The 19,050-nt window shown below is 38.1% G+C and overlaps 1 protein-coding gene across 6 annotated transcripts in view; it reads left to right on the forward strand.

Moving 5' to 3' along the window:
* The window catches only part of TCF12 (transcription factor 12), a 379,427-nt gene that overhangs the window by 346,299 nt on the left and 14,078 nt on the right, over positions 1-19,050 (forward strand). For 4 of the 6 annotated variants that reach the window (XM_030930025.1, XM_030930026.1, XM_010374267.2 and 1 more), the window contains 3 exons: positions 6,231-6,345; positions 7,247-7,409; positions 17,161-17,393. In XM_030930025.1, coding sequence (XP_030785885.1) covers positions 6,231-6,345; positions 7,247-7,409; positions 17,161-17,393 — 511 coding nt within the window. The remainder of the gene's footprint in view (positions 1-6,230; positions 6,346-7,246; positions 7,410-17,160; positions 17,394-19,050) is intronic. The other 2 variants (XM_010374268.2, XM_010374270.2) reach the window with 1 other exon arrangement.

Consider the following 19,050-nt stretch of genomic DNA (forward strand, 5'->3'; position numbering starts at 1 on the left):
AGTCTGGCTTAGTCTGAGCTGCAACATTAGTGCCACAGCAACTAGCCCAAGCTGTTGTTCAGTGTGTTTTAGGCTCCTAATAATGGAGGCTACGTGGCCAAACTTACAAAGTGATCACAGAAACACTTGTTGATCAGCAATTTTGTACCACCGTATAGAATTCATGAGGTCAGCTGCTTTCAAAAACATTTGCTTTTCATTATTCCATTTGTTTATTGCAGAGAATAGAATTATTCTGATAAATGTAGATATTTTAATGACCTCCACAGAACATTCAGATGACATTTTTGTTATAATGGAACTTTATCCTAATGGGCAGAATCCTAATTGTAGGGTTTAAATATATCACTTTTCCTCCTAGCATTTAGAAAAGGGTTCAATATGCTTTTTCTATAAAGGGCCAGAGAGTAAATATTTTCAGCTTTGTAGGCTATATAGTCTCTGTCACAGCTACTTAACTCTGACGATATAATATGAAAGCAGCTATAGACAATATGAAAACAGATGGGCATGGATATATTCCAATAAAATTTTATTTACAAAAACAAGCTCCTTTATTTACAAAAACACAGGTCAAGATTTGGCTACAGGCCAGACCTTGGGAATTCCTGATTTATAACATAAATTGGCATCCCAGCAGATATAATGGGGCTAGCATGTTTTTCTTTTTCTTGGAGCCTGTAACATTTGGCTTATGTTAATGAGTAGTTTGAGAGTTTTGTTGAAGTAATTGTAATACTTGAGGCGAGCCAAGACACACTGATAGTGGAAAAGTAAGAGTTGATGGCAGGATAAAAGTGGTACAGGCCAGGCATGGTAGTTCACACCTGTAATCTCAGCACTTTGGGAGGCCAAGCTGGGTGGATTGCTAGAAGCAGGAGTTTGAAACCAACCTGGACAACAAAGTGAGAACCTGTATCTACAAAAAAAAATTTTAATTAAGTGAGCATGGTGCCATACACCAGTGGTCCCAGCTACTCAGTAGGAGGCTGAGGCAGGAGGATTGCTTGAGCTCAGAAGTTTGAGGCTGTAGTGAGCTATGATCATGCCACTGCACTTGAGCCTGGACAACAGAGTGAGACCCTGTCTCTTAAAAAATATATATATATATATAAATTTATATACATTTATTTATATGTATTATATATTTAGATAGAATAGATAGATAGATAGATAGATAGATAGATAGATAGATAGATAGATAGATAGACAGACAGATAGATAAAGATAGATAAGATAGATAGATAGAGATACAGACAGGTCAGCTCCCAGTGTGCAGTACAGACAAGTCAGTGATCAAGGTTGCTAGCAGTGTAAAGTTTACATGGACACAGTAACCATTTGGCCAAGCATTTCCTTGTCCTCATTAGTATTTGATATTGATATGTCATTTGAATTTTAAAACACGAAATCAAGAGTTTTTAGAACTATTGAAATGTCAGCATTTGGCTTTAGTTTTGTTACCATTTGTTTAGCTAAGGCTAAACTTTTAGAATAAACTGCCGAGAAGAAAAATTTTTTAGTAGAAAACTGAAAATAAAAGAATCACGAATTTTAGCAATATATGGTGGCTTACACCTGTAATCCCAGCACTTTGGGAGGCTAAGGTGGGACTATTGCTTCAGCCTAGGAGTTCAAGACCAGCCTGGGCAACATGGGGAGACCTCATCTTAGCCATACGTGGTGGCTCATGCCTGTAATCCCAGGTACTTGCGAGGAAGAGGTAAGAGGATCACTTGTTCCAGGAGTTCAAGGCTGCAGTGAGCCATGATCATACTACCACACTTCATCCTGAGTGACAGAGTGAGACTCTGTATCAATTAAAAAAAAAAGGGAATCATGAATTTCATTTGAGTATTACAAAGAGCTCTCTGCAGTATAAAGTTAGTATACATTCCATCGATTTATGGCTGTAATACCTAAGTACCTAGGCCCAACAAGATAACTCCATCAAAGTACCTTTCCCGTTAATGAAAAGTACTGTTATTTCTCAATCAGACAGTAACTTCAACTTCAAACCAAAACTAAATGAAATTCGAAGCATTTTGTACTAATGGAAACTTGATGCAGATCTAAAACCATTTCTTATTCACATAGGATAAAATTTTATCTGTGAAATCTTTTGATATCATTGTTACAAGTCCTGATAAAATTTAATCCAGGCATTTCTCTTAGTTAGTTTTTGGTATTGCTTGGGTTTTTTGTTGTTAAGTGGTGGTTGAAGAAGTGACATATTTTTGTATGAGAGCATAGTAAATAATGTTAAATTATAAAATGTAAGTCTGCGTTATACAATGATTTAAAAATATAAATCATATCTGTTTTCTAAATTTTAAAGCAGTTAGAGAAACTATATGTTCCTTAGTTACAGGAGACTTAAGACTAAGTAAAGACTGATAGGCAAATAGGGTAATATTTTATTCAAAATTATCTTGGTATTTTTGTCATTTATCAAAATAAATTTGAAATCATTTTAATCTTCCATTTGGACAGTATTTAATTTTAGTAAAGGGGTTTGTAATACAGTAGAAATTGTGTGTCTGTTTTTCAGCTGAGTAGAAGGATTTTACTTTTAACCACTCTTTTACTCTTTCCAAGTAATTTTTCCTAAATGGGCAATTTTTAAAATTTTTATTTTTATTAAGATGACATTATAGTGCTCTTTAAGGCTTTTGGTAACATTTTAAAATTCAAAATTGTTCAAAATGGCAACTTTTTTTTAATTTGAAAACCATAGAGGTTATACATTTATGGAAATATTTAAAAGGAACCGTAACAAATGTAATACTACCAAGTTTCTAGTAAAACCTCTCTTCAGATAAATCAAAATCTTGGAGTAGACAGTATATAAAGATCCTTTAACCAATCTGTAAATTAATAGTGATTAATTTAAATCATTAGTATTCAGTGAATAGTACAAATTGAACAAATTATTAGAATAGAATTCAAAATCAAGAGGAATTCATACTGTTTTTCAGTTTGTCCCTTAAGTCACAAGACCTCTTATTAATCAACTAATTAGATTTAACATTTTTCCATTGTGAGTGCTAAAGCCATTGGCCAAATTAAATGAAAACAAGTACCTTGTTGGGTGCTCCCAGAAAAGTAAGGCCATACATAGATTGCGAAGATTGAGTATGCAGGATGGTGTCATTTAATGGCATGGGCCTTTTATTCTGAAATGGAGCTCTTCATAATCATTGAAACGTAGAGGGTAGCAGGCCTTGGGGTTTGCCTTGCCCTGCTACTCCCCCAACAGCCGCAGCCTGTCAGCTGTATGCTAACGAGGTGAACAATTAAACTGAGTCCTATCTGGCTGGCCCCACAGGCTCTAGGCTCAGACAAAGAACTGTTTATACACCTGTTGTATGTGTAGACAGAGCCATTTGAATGTGGAGCTGCAGATTAAAGGGAAGACTTGGGAGCCCAGGAGAGCAAGGGTTAAAGAGAACTGTAAGAACTGTGAAAGTCAAATTCTCCAGAAAATATATGAGGGCCATTTGCAAGGGGAATCAAGTTACAAAGAAAAAGTTCCTGCTAACTTCATTAACATGAAAAACTCCAGACTTCAAGCCTTCTTCTAGTCTGAGGCCTTTTTTTTAAAGGCTTCTATTTTTGCTGTGTGTGCCAGTTAAATTTTTTCTTTTGTAAACTATGTTTAAGTTCATGTGAGAAAATACTTAGTTTGTATTATTCTATAGTGTAAAAATATTTGCTGGTGTTTCTGTTGCAAAACAAATCTAGCACCCTTTCTGATTTTCCTTAAGGGAAAAGTAAAATTTCTAAGATTTATTATTTAGATAATGATCAGACATTTTTTTAATAGTTGAGTTTTTTAAAAATAAAGAATTATTTATACTGATGAAGTGAAAGGAAATCAGAATTCAGCAGATGCATCATCACTTAGATAAGTGAAAATTCAATTTGTTACTGTTCAGTAGTATTGCCTTACATAGCTATAAAATGTTTCACATGTGTAACATACACTAAGTATACATATGTTTAAAATTTAAATTTTAGAAGGCTATTTCCTTTTAAATTACTTGGTGTGATAGTTCAAAATGTTATGTAAAAACAGAATTAGCACTTATTACCAGGGATCATCGAAGTTTCAAGTCCACATTATTATAAATACAAATACACCTCAGCTTTTACTTTAACTTACAATTATTTCCCCAGCCCATCAAAATTCTCCTAGATGTATTTAATCTTTAGAGTAGGGCTTATCTTCCAAGGTTCCAAAGAATTTGCAGCCATATATTGTGTTTGCCCATATCTATTTTTATAAAATGGGATTTTGAACTTCCTTTCCTCTTAGATCACTGAATACTTCATAGTAAGAAAGCACCCTCATTCGTTAAGAATAAACAAGACCATGATACCCTTGAAACAGAATTTCCTGAAACATTTTTAAAATAATTTGTTCTCTTGAATACAATTTTCACAGTCCATTTCTTTACTGATTGTTAGGTTGAGTACTTCAGATTCTTCTCAAGTTTTTTTAGGGGAACAACTAAATACTGAAACTTTCTGAAAGTGGGAAGTGGGATGGAAGTCTGCCATAGTTTCTGTGGTCCCTTCCCAGCTTTAAGATTTTGTGATTCTAATACATGATGAAATTGTGTGGTTTAGGAAAAGGGTGTAGTGGATGCATGATTATTACCTAAGGGAGTAGTGACACAAATAGTGCTCAGCAATGACCAATCCTAAAATCGTTTTAAAAGTAACTATTGAATTAAATTTTAAAATCCACTAAATGGGCTTCTTAAAAATAAAGATGAGAATAAGTGTAAAAAACAAACATTTCTTAGAAAGTGTGGTGGAAGAACGAATCTATTCTAATTAGATCTACTACCAAATGACCTGCATTGCCTAAAATTTTGCTTTGGTTCCTTTTGTTTAGCTCACAGAAAAACCAAAGGATAAACTCGCATAGGGATATTTATTCCCCTTAGGGTAAAATCATACAAAGTCATGGAAGATAAAAGCTATATTAATGACTCAAGAGGGATTCAAAGCTTGGCAATTTACTAGGATTGAAGGATTTATTGAAAAACAGTGGTTCTCATGTATAACTCCAGGCAATAAACCTATTTAATTAAAAGCTTAATCTTCTAGTTGACACGTCTGCTACTATTCTTACAAAAATCTCATCTGTAACAAGTTTTTCTATGTATATTAATATTGCAGTAGCTGACTGTTTGATGGTGTTTGCATGCTTAAGCTTTTCTATTTCAGGTTAACCGTGACTCATATAAGTTTGATTAAAGCTGAAAATAAAAATACATGCCAATTTTGCTGCCTAGCAATGTGCAACTTTTGTTTAGTTCTTTTGTTGTTGTTGTTTGTTTTGTTTGTTTGTTTGTTTTTGTTTTGTTTTTGAGACAGAGTCGTGCTCTGTCGCCCAGGCTGGAGTTCAGTGGCGCGATCTTGCTCACTGCAAGCTCTGCCTCCCGGGTTCACACCATCCTCCTGCCTCGGCCTCCCAAGTAGCTGGGACTACAGGCACCCGCCACCATGCACGGCTAATTTTTTGTATTTTTAATAGAGATAAGGTTTCACCATGTTAGCTAGGATGGTCTCAATTTCCTAACCTTGTGATCCGCCTGCCTCTGCCTCCCAAAGTGCTGGGATTACAGGTGTGAGCCACCGCGCCCGGCCTAAATTCTTTTGATTTTGTATTGCTTTTGTCGCTCTTTCAAAAATTTTGAAGGGAGACAGAGAAAAAAAAAGATACTATATATGATAGAGGGGGCAAACTTAGATAAATACTACTATTGCATGGAATGTAGAAGTATTTTGTTAAATGCCAGTTCATGCATACTTTAATGTATTTAGGTATTATATGAAATAGATTTTCCGATTGATTATGTAGGATTATTAATAGACCCTATGATATGTACTGCATTGTGACTTATAGAATGCTTTATCAGCTCATTTGTTTCTCACAAACACCCTCTGTGGGATTTAAAATTTACAAATTAGAAGTTTCATTTTTAAAAAACGCTATGTGTTCTTTTGATTTAAAAGCAGTACTACTATGAAGTATTAATATTTTGAAATTCTCCCCAAAAACCAGAATAATGACATCCAGAAAAAGTTGCTGAAATCAGATGAGTGATACTGTTTTCTCTATTAAACCTAGTAGAATAATTTGGACAGTTACTGCCCCTGAACTATCTTGATCATTTTTTTATTTTTGGGTTTTTGTGGATTTTCTTTAACTTTAGGTTGGAACTCATCGGGAAGACTCTGTCAGTCTCAATGGCAATCATTCAGTCCTGTCTAGTACAGTCACTACTTCAAGCACAGACCTGAACCATAAAACACAAGAAAATTATAGAGGTAACTATATAGTTGGTTTTCAGATTTAATGCAGACAGAGATATCATTTGGAACACTCTCACCTTTCTCACAGCTGGATTGACATCTGTGAATCAAAAGTCATTTAGGTGAGGGAATTCCAGATAGTACTGTGGAGAGCAGATATTTGGGGTTCCAACTGGCCCACCTAGGTTGACAATTACAGATACTTATTGGTGAATAGATCCACGTACAGACTGTTGTTCAGTATTTACCAGTTATCTTTTACCTCTTCCTGTTCTGTCATGTCCCTCTTCCTCAGAAATTTTCCCTCATGAATGTATCTTCATGGTCCCTAGAGGCAGTGACAGATATTTCTGACTATACTGAGAGCTCCGAATGATGGAAGCTGTTGTTTTAGAGATTATCGTTTGATTGAAGAGACATACAGTTTCGATAAAAAACAAACTTGATCACTGTTCCAATAGAGCTTGTAAATAAGTGTGAAGATAGAGAGCACTTAAAAGTGCAAATAAGATCACCAAAATAAAGTTCTCCCAGTTACATTTAACCATGATGCCTATTTTACTGTGTATCCAGGAAGATGTTAAGCTTATGTCCTTTACCTCTGCAGCATCTTAGAAGTTAGTTTCTAAAATCCATTGTTTCTCATCCTTGCTCTTTTGTTAAATAGTGCCTGAAAGTGAGCATTAGACTGGTCATGGGGGTCGGACTTGTTCTTTTAAATATAAATGCTATTAAAAAGCACAAGGATGTGGACATACTCTTTTCAGCTCTAAATAGTATACTTTCCTACATCTTCAAACCTCCATCCTAACCCTGTAACCGCTAAGGATATTCACCAGCTAGAAGGCTTTTTATTGTCTTAGCTCTAATTCATAAATGCATCTCGTCTTTTATCTTTCCTTTGCCTCTTTGTTAGGTGGCTTGCAGAGTCAGTCTGGAACTGTTGTTACAACAGAAATCAAGACTGAAAACAAAGAAAAGGATGAAAACCTTCATGAACCTCCTTCATCAGATGACATGAAGTCAGATGATGAATCCTCCCAAAAAGACATCAAGGTTTCATCTAGAGGCAGAACAAGGTATTTGTTAGCATCCAGGTTTTAAATTTTATTCATTTTCCATAGGTAAAAATACTTGAGAAGTTGGGTGTCATGCATTTATTAACTGCCAGCTATGTTCTAGATATCGTGTTAGGATTTTTGTGTATGTTGTCTCAATCACCACGTCATCCCTATAAACGAGAAGTATATGAAGGTTTGATTTCAAAATTATGTTTTCCTTCATACTACACCATTTGAGGGACTACATATAAAATATATCTCTTCGCTCAAGTTGCTTAGTCTGTTAGACAAGTAGAAGGTAAAATAGCTAAAAGAAGTTAAATTGTGTGTTAGGGACATTTAGATAGATTTTATCAATTAATATTTGAATATGGTCAGGTGTCACTTAACAACAGGATATATTCTAAGAAATGCATTGCTAGGCAATTTCATCATTGTGCAAACATACAGTATACTTTCACAAACCTAACCTGTTCCTAGGCTGTATACCTGTATACCATGTTAGTGAACTGAGTGCTGCAGGCAATTGTAACACAATGGTAAGAATTTATGTATCTAAACACCTAAAAGGCACAGTAAAAATAAAAGATAAAAAATGGTACACCTGTATAGGGCACTTATCTTGAATAGAGTTTGCAGGACTCGAAATTGCTCTGGGTGATTGAATGAGCAGGTGAGTGCATGTGAAGGCCTAGGACATTTCTGTACGCTATTGTAGACTTTACAGACACTGTACATTTAGGCTATATTTCGTTTATTAAAACATATTTCTCTTCGATAGTAAATTAACCTTAGCTTACTGTATGTCTTTTACTTTAAAAACTTTTACATTATTTTTAACTTTTTGACTCTGTAGTGATAGCTTAAAACACAAACACATTATATAGTTATACAAAAATACTTTCTTTAAGTTATTTTGTAAGCTTTTTTTGTTTGTGTTTTTTTTGGATTTTTTGTTTTGAGATGGAGTCTTGCTCTGTCACCCAGGCTGGAATGCAGTGGCATCATCTCGGCTCACTGCAACCCCCACCTCCTGGGTTCAAATGATTCTCCTGCCTCAGCCTCCCAAGTAGCTGGGATTGCAGGCAACCCTCACCACTCCAGGCTAATTTTTGTAGTTTTAGTAGAGACGGGGTTTCACCATATTAGCCAGGCAAGTCTGGAACTCCTGACCGCAAGTGATCTGCCTACCTCAGCCTCCCAAAATGCTGGGATTACAGGCATGAGCGACTGTACCCGGCCTTTGTAAGCTTTTTTCTATTTAAAATTTTTTTTTTACTTTTCAAACGTTTTTGTTAAAAACTAAGACACCAACACACGTTAGTCTAGGCCTCCACAAAGTCAAGATCATTAATATCACTGTCTTCCACCTCCACATCTTGTCCCACTGAACGTCTTCACAGGCAGTAACATGCAGGAAGCTGTCATCTCCTATGGTAACAAAGCCCTCTTCTGGAATACCTCCTAAAGGACCTGCCTTCAGGTCTTACAGTTCACCTTTTCTTTTTTTGTTGTTTTTTTGAGATGGAGTCTCACTCTTGTCACCCAGGCTGGAGTGCAGTGGCACAATCTCAGCTCACTGCAACCTCCGCCTCCTGGGCTCAAGCAGTTCTCTTGCCTCAGCCTCCAGAGTAGCTGGGACTACAGGTGCCTGCCACCACGCCCGGTGAAGTTTTGTGTTTTTAGTAGAGATGGAATTTCGCCATGTTGACCAGGCTGGTCTCGAACTCCTGACCTCCAGTGATCCACCTGCCTTGGCCTCCTAAAGTGCTGGGATTACAGACGTGGGCCACCGCACCCAACCAACTTTTTTTTTAAGTTAGAAGTATACTGTAATGATAAAAAGTATAGTATAGTATAGTATAGTATAGTATAGTATAGTGTAGTATAGTGTAGTATAAATACATAAACCAATAGCATAACTAGTTATTACTATCGAGTACAGCAGGTCCTCAAAAAACATCATTTTGTGAAATGATGAGAAAAAAAAATTGATTCCTAGCTGGAGCCTCTTTCATTGTGGAGTTTGCACATTCTTCCCACGTCTCCTCATGTGGGTTTTCTCTGAGTACTCCAGTTTCTTCCTTCACCCCGAAAATGTGTGTTAGATTGATTAATGTGTCTAAATTGTCCCAGTATGAGAACGTGTAGGTGTGTGTGAGAGTGTGCCCTGCAGTGAAATGGCATCCTGTCCAAGGTTGTTTCTGCCTTGCTCCCTGAGCTGCTGGGATAGGCTCCAGCCTCCCACTGACCCTGAACTGGAATAATTGGGTAAATAATAATCTTACTTATTTTTATGAGTCTTTCTTAAATGTATGAATAGTTCACGTTTATTTCATTGTTTAATATTAGAAGTGTATTTTGGTCTTTATTTAGAAGTTTGGTGGTATTTTGTCACCAGAAATGTACTGTAGGAACTTACCTCTTATTTATATCAATTAACCTATGATAAAACTGGTTTTATTGTATGTCATTTTGCATGAAGTTGCAGTTTCCAAGAACTGATCAGTGACACTGAGGACTTGCTGTAGTGTGTACTGTACTTCATTGCATGCTTTTATACAACTGGCAGTACAGTAGGTTTGTTTATATCAACACCTATACAAACAGTGCATTACATGACTAACGTGCTGCAGCCTTACCACAGCTACATTATTAGATAATAGACATTTTTTAGCTCCAATATAATAAGACCACTGTCATATATGTAGTGCCTCATTGACGAGAATGTTATTATGGGCTCATAACTGTATATTAATATAAGGGCTAACTATATGGTAAGACTGATTTAATTAAACAAGGGGTCAGCAAATTATGGCCCATGGGCCTACCCAGCTCACTGCCTATTTTTGTTTTTGTTTTTATTATTTTATTTGTGTGTGTGTGTGTGTGTGTGTGTGTGTGTGTGTGTGCGCGCGCGTGTATTTTAAGACAGGGTCTCGCTGTCACCCAGGCTGGAATGCCATGGGGTGATCTTGGCTCACTGCAGCCTCAGCCTCCCAAGTGGCTGGGATAACAGGCAGGCACCATGCCTGGCTAATTTTTGTATTTTTAGTAGAGACAGGGTTTCACCATGTTTTCCAGGCTGGTTTCAAACTCCTGGCCTCAAGTGATCTGCTCACCTCGTCCTCCCAAAGTGCTGGGATTACAGGTGTGAGCCACTGCGCCCAGGTGCTGCCTGTTTTTATAAAGTTTTATTAGAACACCACCATGTCCCATTCATTTACCCATTGTCTGTGGCTGTTTTCATACTGCATTGCCAGACTAGAATAGTTGCCACAGAGACTATATGGCCCACCAAAGCTGAGAATATTTACCATCGGTCCTTCTCAAAAAATGTTTGTTTTTAACAAACATTTAAATAGTAATTTGAGAAAAGTATGAAAAAGGAAGTATTCTAGGCAGAATGATGTCATGGAGTTTTCTAGAAAATGGGCTTGACCTTGCTTTGAAGTATGAATACAGACACATAGTACATTAGTTTCAAGTGATTTCCAGATTTTTCCTTCAAATTTTTCTTCGAGTTCTACATTAAAATTAGATGAGTTAGGCCAGGCACAGTGGCTCATGCCTGTAATCCCAGCACTTTGGGTGGCTAAGGCAGGAGGATCACTTGAGACCACAAGTTCAAGACCAGCCTGGGCTACATAGCTAGATTCTGTCTCTACAAAAAGTTATAAAAACCATCAAGGCATGGTGGCAAATGCCCGTGGTCCCAGCTACTTGGGAGGGTAAGGCAGGAAGATTGCTTGAGTTCAGAAGTTTGAGGCTGTAGTGAGACGTGATCATGCCACTGCGCTCTAGCCTGGCTGACACGGAAATGCTGTCTCTAAAAAAAGAATACTTTTTGTGATGAAAATTTAAAAGTTAGATCATTTAGTATATTTGTGGTACACCCTATTTCTTGGCATACATACTCATTTATCAATGATATGTGTATATCTTATACAGATTTAAAACATTGTTCTTTGTGTTGAATTATGGTGCAATGAGGATGGTAGATAAAACTAAAAGAAGTGGAATGGTCCTTTCTGTCATTCACATACTTAAAAGGGGTCCTTTTGCTCTTTTGACATTCTCACTGTTTTCAACACCTAAACATTTATCTTGGGAAAAAGGAAATCTTACGATGTTAATGTTGTTACTTTAATATGCATTGTACTCAACTATCAGGGGCATAAGGAAGGAAAAACTGTGTCAAGGAATTCAGAGACCACTCTGTGGAGGCATCTTAACTCTTACATAGTTTTTATTCAAATAGAATTTTAAGGGAAACAATTTACATCTTTCCTCTGTATTCATCTTCTTGTAGATCAGGAATCAGCAAACTTTCTCTGTAAAGGCCCAAATAGTGACTCTTTTAGGCTTTATTGGACATACACTCTCTGTCACAGCTACTCACCTCTGCCATCATAGCACAAAAGTAGTCAAAGTCAAATGGGTATCGCTGTTCCAATAAAATTTTACTTACAAAAACGGATGACCAGCTCATAGATCAGTTTGCTGACCCATATTATAGGTCATCAGAAATTAGGAGGCAGCGTAATAGGTTAGTAATAGTCCATAATAATGAATAGGTTAATAACATGACCCTTGGACAAAATAAGGGTTTGAATTGTGGTTCCATTACATACTTATAAGTGATTTTGGGCAAGTCTTTGAGCTCAGTTTCTTCTTCTCTAAAAAGAGACTTTCTGTTACAGGATTCTTGTAGGAATAACCTGAAAATGATGCATGTAAAACCCTTTGCACACTGTGTAGCACACAGTAAGCACTCAAGAACGGTACTATATATACTGTTACAGTGGTAATGTTATGGTGGTAATTTTAAGTGTATGGTGTAGGCTTGCTTCCGTGGAGCACTGACCTGACATCTCATCATTATACTGCCACCAATTAGCTATGTGATCCTAGGTCTTGAAGTGGTTCTCAGCCCTGCTGCACAGACCCTGGAACATTTTAAAAATACAGGTGCCTAGGTCCCAACCCAAACTCACTAAATTAGTGACTCTAGCATCCCTGGTAGTGAGACCTGGAAAGCTGTGTTTTTTAAGTGCTCCTGGAGATTCTAATGAGTGGCTATCTGTGGACACCATTGGGCTCGTTGATCTTTAAAAGCCTTTTTGAAGTCAAAGAACCAGTGATTTTCTTTTGTCAAAAGATATTGCATACTTTTTAGAGACAAGGTCTCAGTTTGTCACCCAGGCTGGAGTGCAGTGGCCAATAACTTCAAACTGCTGGACTCAGGCAGTTCCCCCATGCCCTCCTCAGCTTCCCAAACCACTAAGGTTACAAGCACGAGCCACCATGCCTGGCCTGTGTACTTGTTCTTTTATTAGAATACTCAGGGTATTAAAGAAGAGGTAAAAATGTCTGATATTTTTGCACATTATTTCAGGGTTCTGAGAAGCCATGGTCAGTAATTTATATCTGAATCATAAATAGAACTTTCTATAAGCTGTTACAGAGCATCTCCCTCATATTTTTTCTGATTATATAGTCTATTTTCATTACAGAAATTTAGAAAATACAGAAAACTATACACAGAAATCACAAGAAACCCCACTATTCAGAATTAACCACTGTTTACTTTTTTTTTTTTCCCCTGATAAGTTCTAATTTGATTTCACTGTGGTCTGAGAGACAGTTTGTTGTGATTTCTATTCTTTTACATTTGCTGAGGAGTGTTTTACTTCCAATTATGTGGTCAATTTTAGAATAAGTGCGATGTGGTGCTGAGATCTGTTGATTTGGGGTGGAGAGTTCTGTAGATGACTGTTAAGTCCGCTTGGTCCAGAGCTGAGTTCAAGTCCTGAATATCCTTGTTAATTTTCTGTCTCGTTGATCTAATATTGACAGTGGGGTGTTAAAGTCTCACGTTATTATTGTGTGGGAGTCTAAGTCTCTTTGTAGGTCTGTAAGAACTTACTTTATGAATCTGGGTGCTCCTGTATTGGGTGTGTATATATTTAGGATAGTTAGCTCTTCTTGTTGCATTGATCCCTTTACCATTATGTAATGGCCTTCTTTGTCTCTTTTGATCGTTGTTGGTTGAAAGTCTGTTTTATCAGAGACCAGGATTGCAACCCCTGCTTGCTTTTTTTTTTTTTTTTTTTTTTTCCCGTTCTGTTTGCTTGGTAGATCTTCCTCCATCCCTTTATTTTGAGCCTATGTTTGTCTTTGCACGTGACGTGGGTCTCCTGAGTACAGCACATTGATGGGTCTTGACTCTGTCCAATTTGTCAGTCTCTGTCTTTTAATTGGGGCATTTAGCCCATTTAAATTTAAGGTTAATATTGTTATGTGTTAATTTGATCCTGTCATTATGATACTACTGGTTATTTTGCCCATTAATTGATGCAGTTTCTTCATAGCGTCAGTGGTCTTTACAATTTGGTACGTTTTTGCAGTGGCTGGTACCGGTCGTTTCTTTCCATGTTTAGTGCTTCCTTCAGGACCTCTTGTAAGGCAGGCCTGGTGGTGACAAAACCTCTCAGCATTTGCTTGTCTGTAAAGGATTTTATTTCTCTTTCACTTATGAAGCTTAGTTTGGCTGGATATGGAATTCTGGCTTGAAAATTATTTTGTTTAAGAATGTTGAATATTGGCCCCCACTCTTTTCTGGCCTGTAGGGTCTCTGCTGAGAGATCCGCTGTTAGTCTGATGGGCTCCCCTTTGTGGGTAATCTGACCTTGCTCTCTGGCTGCCCTTAACATTTTTTCCTTCATTTCAGCCTTGGTGAATCTGACAATTATGTGTCTTGGAGTTGCTCTTCTTGAGGAGTATCTTTGTGGTGTTCTCTGTATTTCCTGAATTTGAATGTTGGCCTGCCTTGCTAGGTTGGGGAAGTTCTCCTGGATAATATCCTGAAGAGTGTTTTCTAACTTGGTTCCATTCTCCCCATCACTTTCAGGTACATCAATCAAATGTAGATTTGGTCTTTTCGCATAGTCCCATATTTCTTGGAGGCTTTGTTCATTTGTTTTCACTCTTTTTTCTCTAATCTTGTCTTCTTGCTTTATTTCATTAATTTGATCTTCAATCACTGATATCCTTTCTTCTGCTTGATCAAATCAGCTATTGAAGCTTGTGTATGCTTCACGAAGTTCTCGTACTGTGGTTTTCAGCTCCATCAGGTTATTTAAGGTCCTCTCTACACTGGTTATTCTATTTAGCCATTCGTCTAGCCTTTTTTCAAAGTTTTTTGCTTCCTTACAGTGGGTTAAAACATGCTCCTTTAGCCTGGAGAAGTTTGTTGTCACTGACCTTCTGAAGCCTGCTTCTGTCAGCTTGTCAGACTCATTCTCCATCCAGTTTTGCTCCCTTGTTGATAAACAGTTGTGTCCCTTTGGAGGAGAACCAGCGTTCTGGCTTTTGGAATTTTCAGCCTTTCTGCTCTGGCTGGGTAGATAAAACCTCACAAAGATAAGGTTTTATCTGCCTTTGGTTTTTGATGTTGGTGACCTACAAATGGGGTTTTGGTGTGGATGTCCTTTTTGTTGATGTTGATGCTATTCCTTTCTGTTTGTTAGTTTTCCTTCTGACAGACCGGCCCCTCAGCTGCAGGTTTGTTGAGAGTTTGCTGGAGGTCCACTCCAGACCCTGTTTTTCTGGGTATCACCAGCAGAGGCTGCAGAACAGCAAATATTACTGCCTGATCCTTTCTCTGAAAGTTTTGTCCCACAGGGGCACCCGCCTGTGTGAGGTGTCTTTCGGTCCCTCCTGGGAGGTGTCTCCCAGTCAGGCTACACGGGGGTCAGGGACCCACTTGAGGAGGCAGTCTGTCCGTTATCGGAGCTCGAATGCCATGCTGGGAGAACCACTGTTCTCTTCAAAGCTGTCAGGCAGGGCTGTTTAAGTCTGGAGAAGCTGTCTGCTGCTTTTTGTTCAGATATGCCCTGCCCCACAGGTGGAATCTAGAGAGGCAGTAGGCCCTGCTGGGCTGCAGTGGGCTCCACCCAGTTCGAGCTTCCCTGCCACTTTGTTTACACTGTGAGCATAGAACTGCCTACTCAAGCCTCAGCATAGCAGATGCCCTTTCTCCGGCCAAACTTAAGCATCCCAGGTCGGTGTCAGACTGCTGTGCTAGCAGCAAGCAAGGATCCGTGGGCCTGGGACCCACTGTGCCAGGCACGGGAGGGAATCTCCTGGTCTGCTCGTTGCAAAGACCATGGGAAAAGCGCAGTATTTGGGCAGGAGTGTACTGCTGCTCCAGGTACAGTCACTCATGGCTTCCCTTGGCTAGGAAAGGGTAATCCCCCAACCCCTTGCACTTCCTGGGTGAGGTGATGCCCCACCCTGCTTCAACTCACCCTCCATTGGCTGCACCCACTGTCCAGCCATTCCCAATGAGATGAACCAGGTACCTCAGTTGGAAATGCAGAAATCACCCATCTTCTGCATCAATCTTGCTGGGAGCTGTAGACCAGAGCTCTTCCTATTCGGCCATCTTGGAAGTGACCCACCTCAACAATGTATTTTTTTAAAGTGTTGTGTTTTTGTTTTGGATCAGCTTTATTGAGGCTTAATACACATGTAATAATAAAATTCACTAATTTTAAATATACAGTCTGTATGTTTGTTAAAATGTGTATATTTTGTCATTTTGACAAGTGTAAAAGTTATATAACAGCCACCATATTCATAATGTTGAATATTTTCACCACCTCAAAAAATGTCCTTGTTCCCCTTGGTAGTGAGTCCCTTTCCTCAATCCCATGGTCCTTGGCAGCCATTGATCTGCTTTCTGTTACCATAGTTTTGTCTTTTCTAGAAGTTCACGTAAATGGAATTGTAGAGTATGTATATGATCTTTCATGACTGGCTTTTTTTACTTAGCATAATCTGCAGCTTGATTTTAGAAACTACATAACGGTGCATTGTCTGAATGTACTATGATTTATTTAACTCATTTCCTGTTATTAGATCCCAATATATTGCTAATGTAAATAATTCTGTGATCATCTCCCTTTACATAAATTTCTATGTGCATCTCTAATTATATCCTTAGGATGAATTTCCAAAGTTGGAATTGCTGATCAAGAGGTAATAAACATTAAGGCTCTGGATTCGTTTTGCCAATTTGCCCTTCAAAAAATTGTGTCTTTTCTCCCGTGTTTTATAATCATCACCACTGATGATAATTTCTCTCTAGAACAAAAAATAGCCATTTTCTGAGATACTTCTCTCAATCTGTATCTTAAGCTTTCCTTCTTTCTTCTTACCAGGTAACCGCCAGAGTATATTTAAGAGCATAAGCTAAGTAAATTATACATTCATGTACTAGGAGGGCTTTCAAACTGTAATGTGTGTATCAGTCATCTGGGGAACATGTTAAAATGCAGCTTCTAATTCAGTAAGATGGGAGTAGAACCTGCGAGATTCTACTCCAGTATTTTTAATAAGCTCCCAGTAATGCTGATGCTGCTGATTTGTGGATCACGTTTTGTGTAGCAAGATGCTAGTACATTATGTAGTTGTTATTCTTATATTTATGAAGAGTTTCTGGAGAAATCTTTATGCTATAATGTGCAATGAAAAATGCACTTCAGAGTGTGTGTATGTGGTATATTTCAACTATATGACTGTATATATGCATTGAAGAAAAATTGGAAAGGAATATACAGTCATGTTAACTGCACCTATTACAACTGTTTACAAAATTTATAGGTAGTTTTCATATCCCTCTTTACGCTTTATAGTTGTGCACAATCAGCATATCTTACTTTATAGGGAACCTAATAGACTTTGTCATTACTTTATTTTCTAGCAGTACTAATGAAGATGAGGATTTGAACCCTGAACAGAAGATAGAAAGGGAGAAGGAGAGACGGATGGCTAACAATGCCAGAGAACGCTTACGCGTGCGGGATATTAATGAAGCATTCAAAGAGCTTGGCCGAATGTGTCAACTTCACTTGAAGAGTGAAAAACCCCAAACAAAACTCCTTATTCTTCATCAAGCTGTGGCAGTCATCCTTAGTCTAGAACAGCAAGTCAGAGGTAAGTAGGTTCAGCCAAGATGTATAACTGTTCTGCTTCAGATGGGCAGACATTTCTGTTTATAGTTGCTCTTCTGCTTGGGGAAATTGTTTGTTATTTCTCCCAGTACTTCTGCTACTGTATCATCAGGGTCGTTTTTCTTGTATTCTCACCTCTGTCTCACTGTATTACCCAGTATCTGTGGGCTCAGTGTTCTCAACCATTAGAGAGTAATTCTGTGAAACAAAGCAGAGAACAAACAGCCTCTACCTGCCGCTCAGCAGTAGTGCTTTGTGTCCCTTTGCTCTGGTTGCTTCTGATCTCTCAACCATCAAATTTACCTACCTGGACCTACCCTCCTCCCTGCTCTTTATGTGTTTCCTACTTCTCTGTATTCATTTTCTTGCCTGCTCTACTTTAGAGTATCTACCATGCCCTGCTGGTTAATAGGATGCCTTGTCATGGTCCCTTCTGCCTTTGCCAGATACCTTTACACCCATATAAATAAGGTCTCAGGGCTTCTTTGTTGACCCCAGACCAGAAACACCAAAAACTTTTTGGGCTAACATACATTGGCATGCCTGTGTGTCCTTAAGGGCAAAACAGCTCACCCACTGCTGACTCACTTTCATTTTTCAGGAAGTTTGTTGCAGCCTTGAAGAACCTTTGAAACTTCATTTGTTCAATGTGTATTTATTGCATAGCTCCTGTGTTCCAACCAGCTATGTCCTAGACCCTGGGTTATCAAATAATAGAAACTTCTTGTCTTTAAGAGGTTTTACCATCAAGCTTGAGTTTCTCCATATACTTACATATTGTCTTAAAATATCCTAAGCCTTTTTGCAAGGAATTCATAGATGGGGCCCTAGGTTCCAGATCTGACCACTAGTCTCTCTGAGAGGAATTCTTTCGATTTTGTGTGAAGAAGATTCAAAAAAGAATAGGGTGGGCAGATGCTTGAAAACTACAGCCATGGAGCCTCAGCATAGATTGCAGAATGAGTACTCTTTCTTAGGAAAACCAGAGTTAGAGAACTTAAACAAACTTGCAGAAATATATACAGTAGTAGTTAATTCATCCACTTCCCTCCAATATATTTAATGAATGAGAATGAGGGATAGATCATTTTGTGTATAATCAACCTAATAGTAAAAATGGATACTTGCTCCTCTTCTCCCAAGGTCCTTGAAATATCTGTGGAGTATAAATGTTAATGAAACCTAATCTTCAAAGAGTTATAGACTCCCTTGGGATATCCACGAGGAGGCAGATTGTTACCCACTCACCTGTGGCAGAAGCAGTGGTTCCTTGAACTACTGATACCTCCTGTCACTTTACTAATGTTTTTTTTTTCCTTGAATTATGTCTGACACCCTTTGTCTCGCTCTGAAGGCAGCAAGGCACCTATGTTCAGTGGTTCAAGTACACTCATCCTCCTCCTCTTCAGCCTGGGATATCTTCTACCCTGACTTCACCCAGCCATTTATTGTTAAAGCCACTGCCTCCATCTCAGCTGTGAAAGTCTTACTGTCTGGTCAACAGGAGTACCAGAATTTATTCTAATACACAGCACCTTTTCCTCCTATAGTGCATTAGAATCAGAATGCAGTCATTTGTGTTTTAAAAAACTTTTTTTTTTTAAACACAGAGATACCTACTTCATCTCTAAGCCATTAAA

Source organism: Rhinopithecus roxellana, chromosome 5 (genome assembly GCF_007565055.1).
Source record: "Rhinopithecus roxellana isolate Shanxi Qingling chromosome 5, ASM756505v1, whole genome shotgun sequence".
Classification (NCBI taxonomy): domain Eukaryota; kingdom Metazoa; phylum Chordata; class Mammalia; order Primates; family Cercopithecidae; genus Rhinopithecus; species Rhinopithecus roxellana.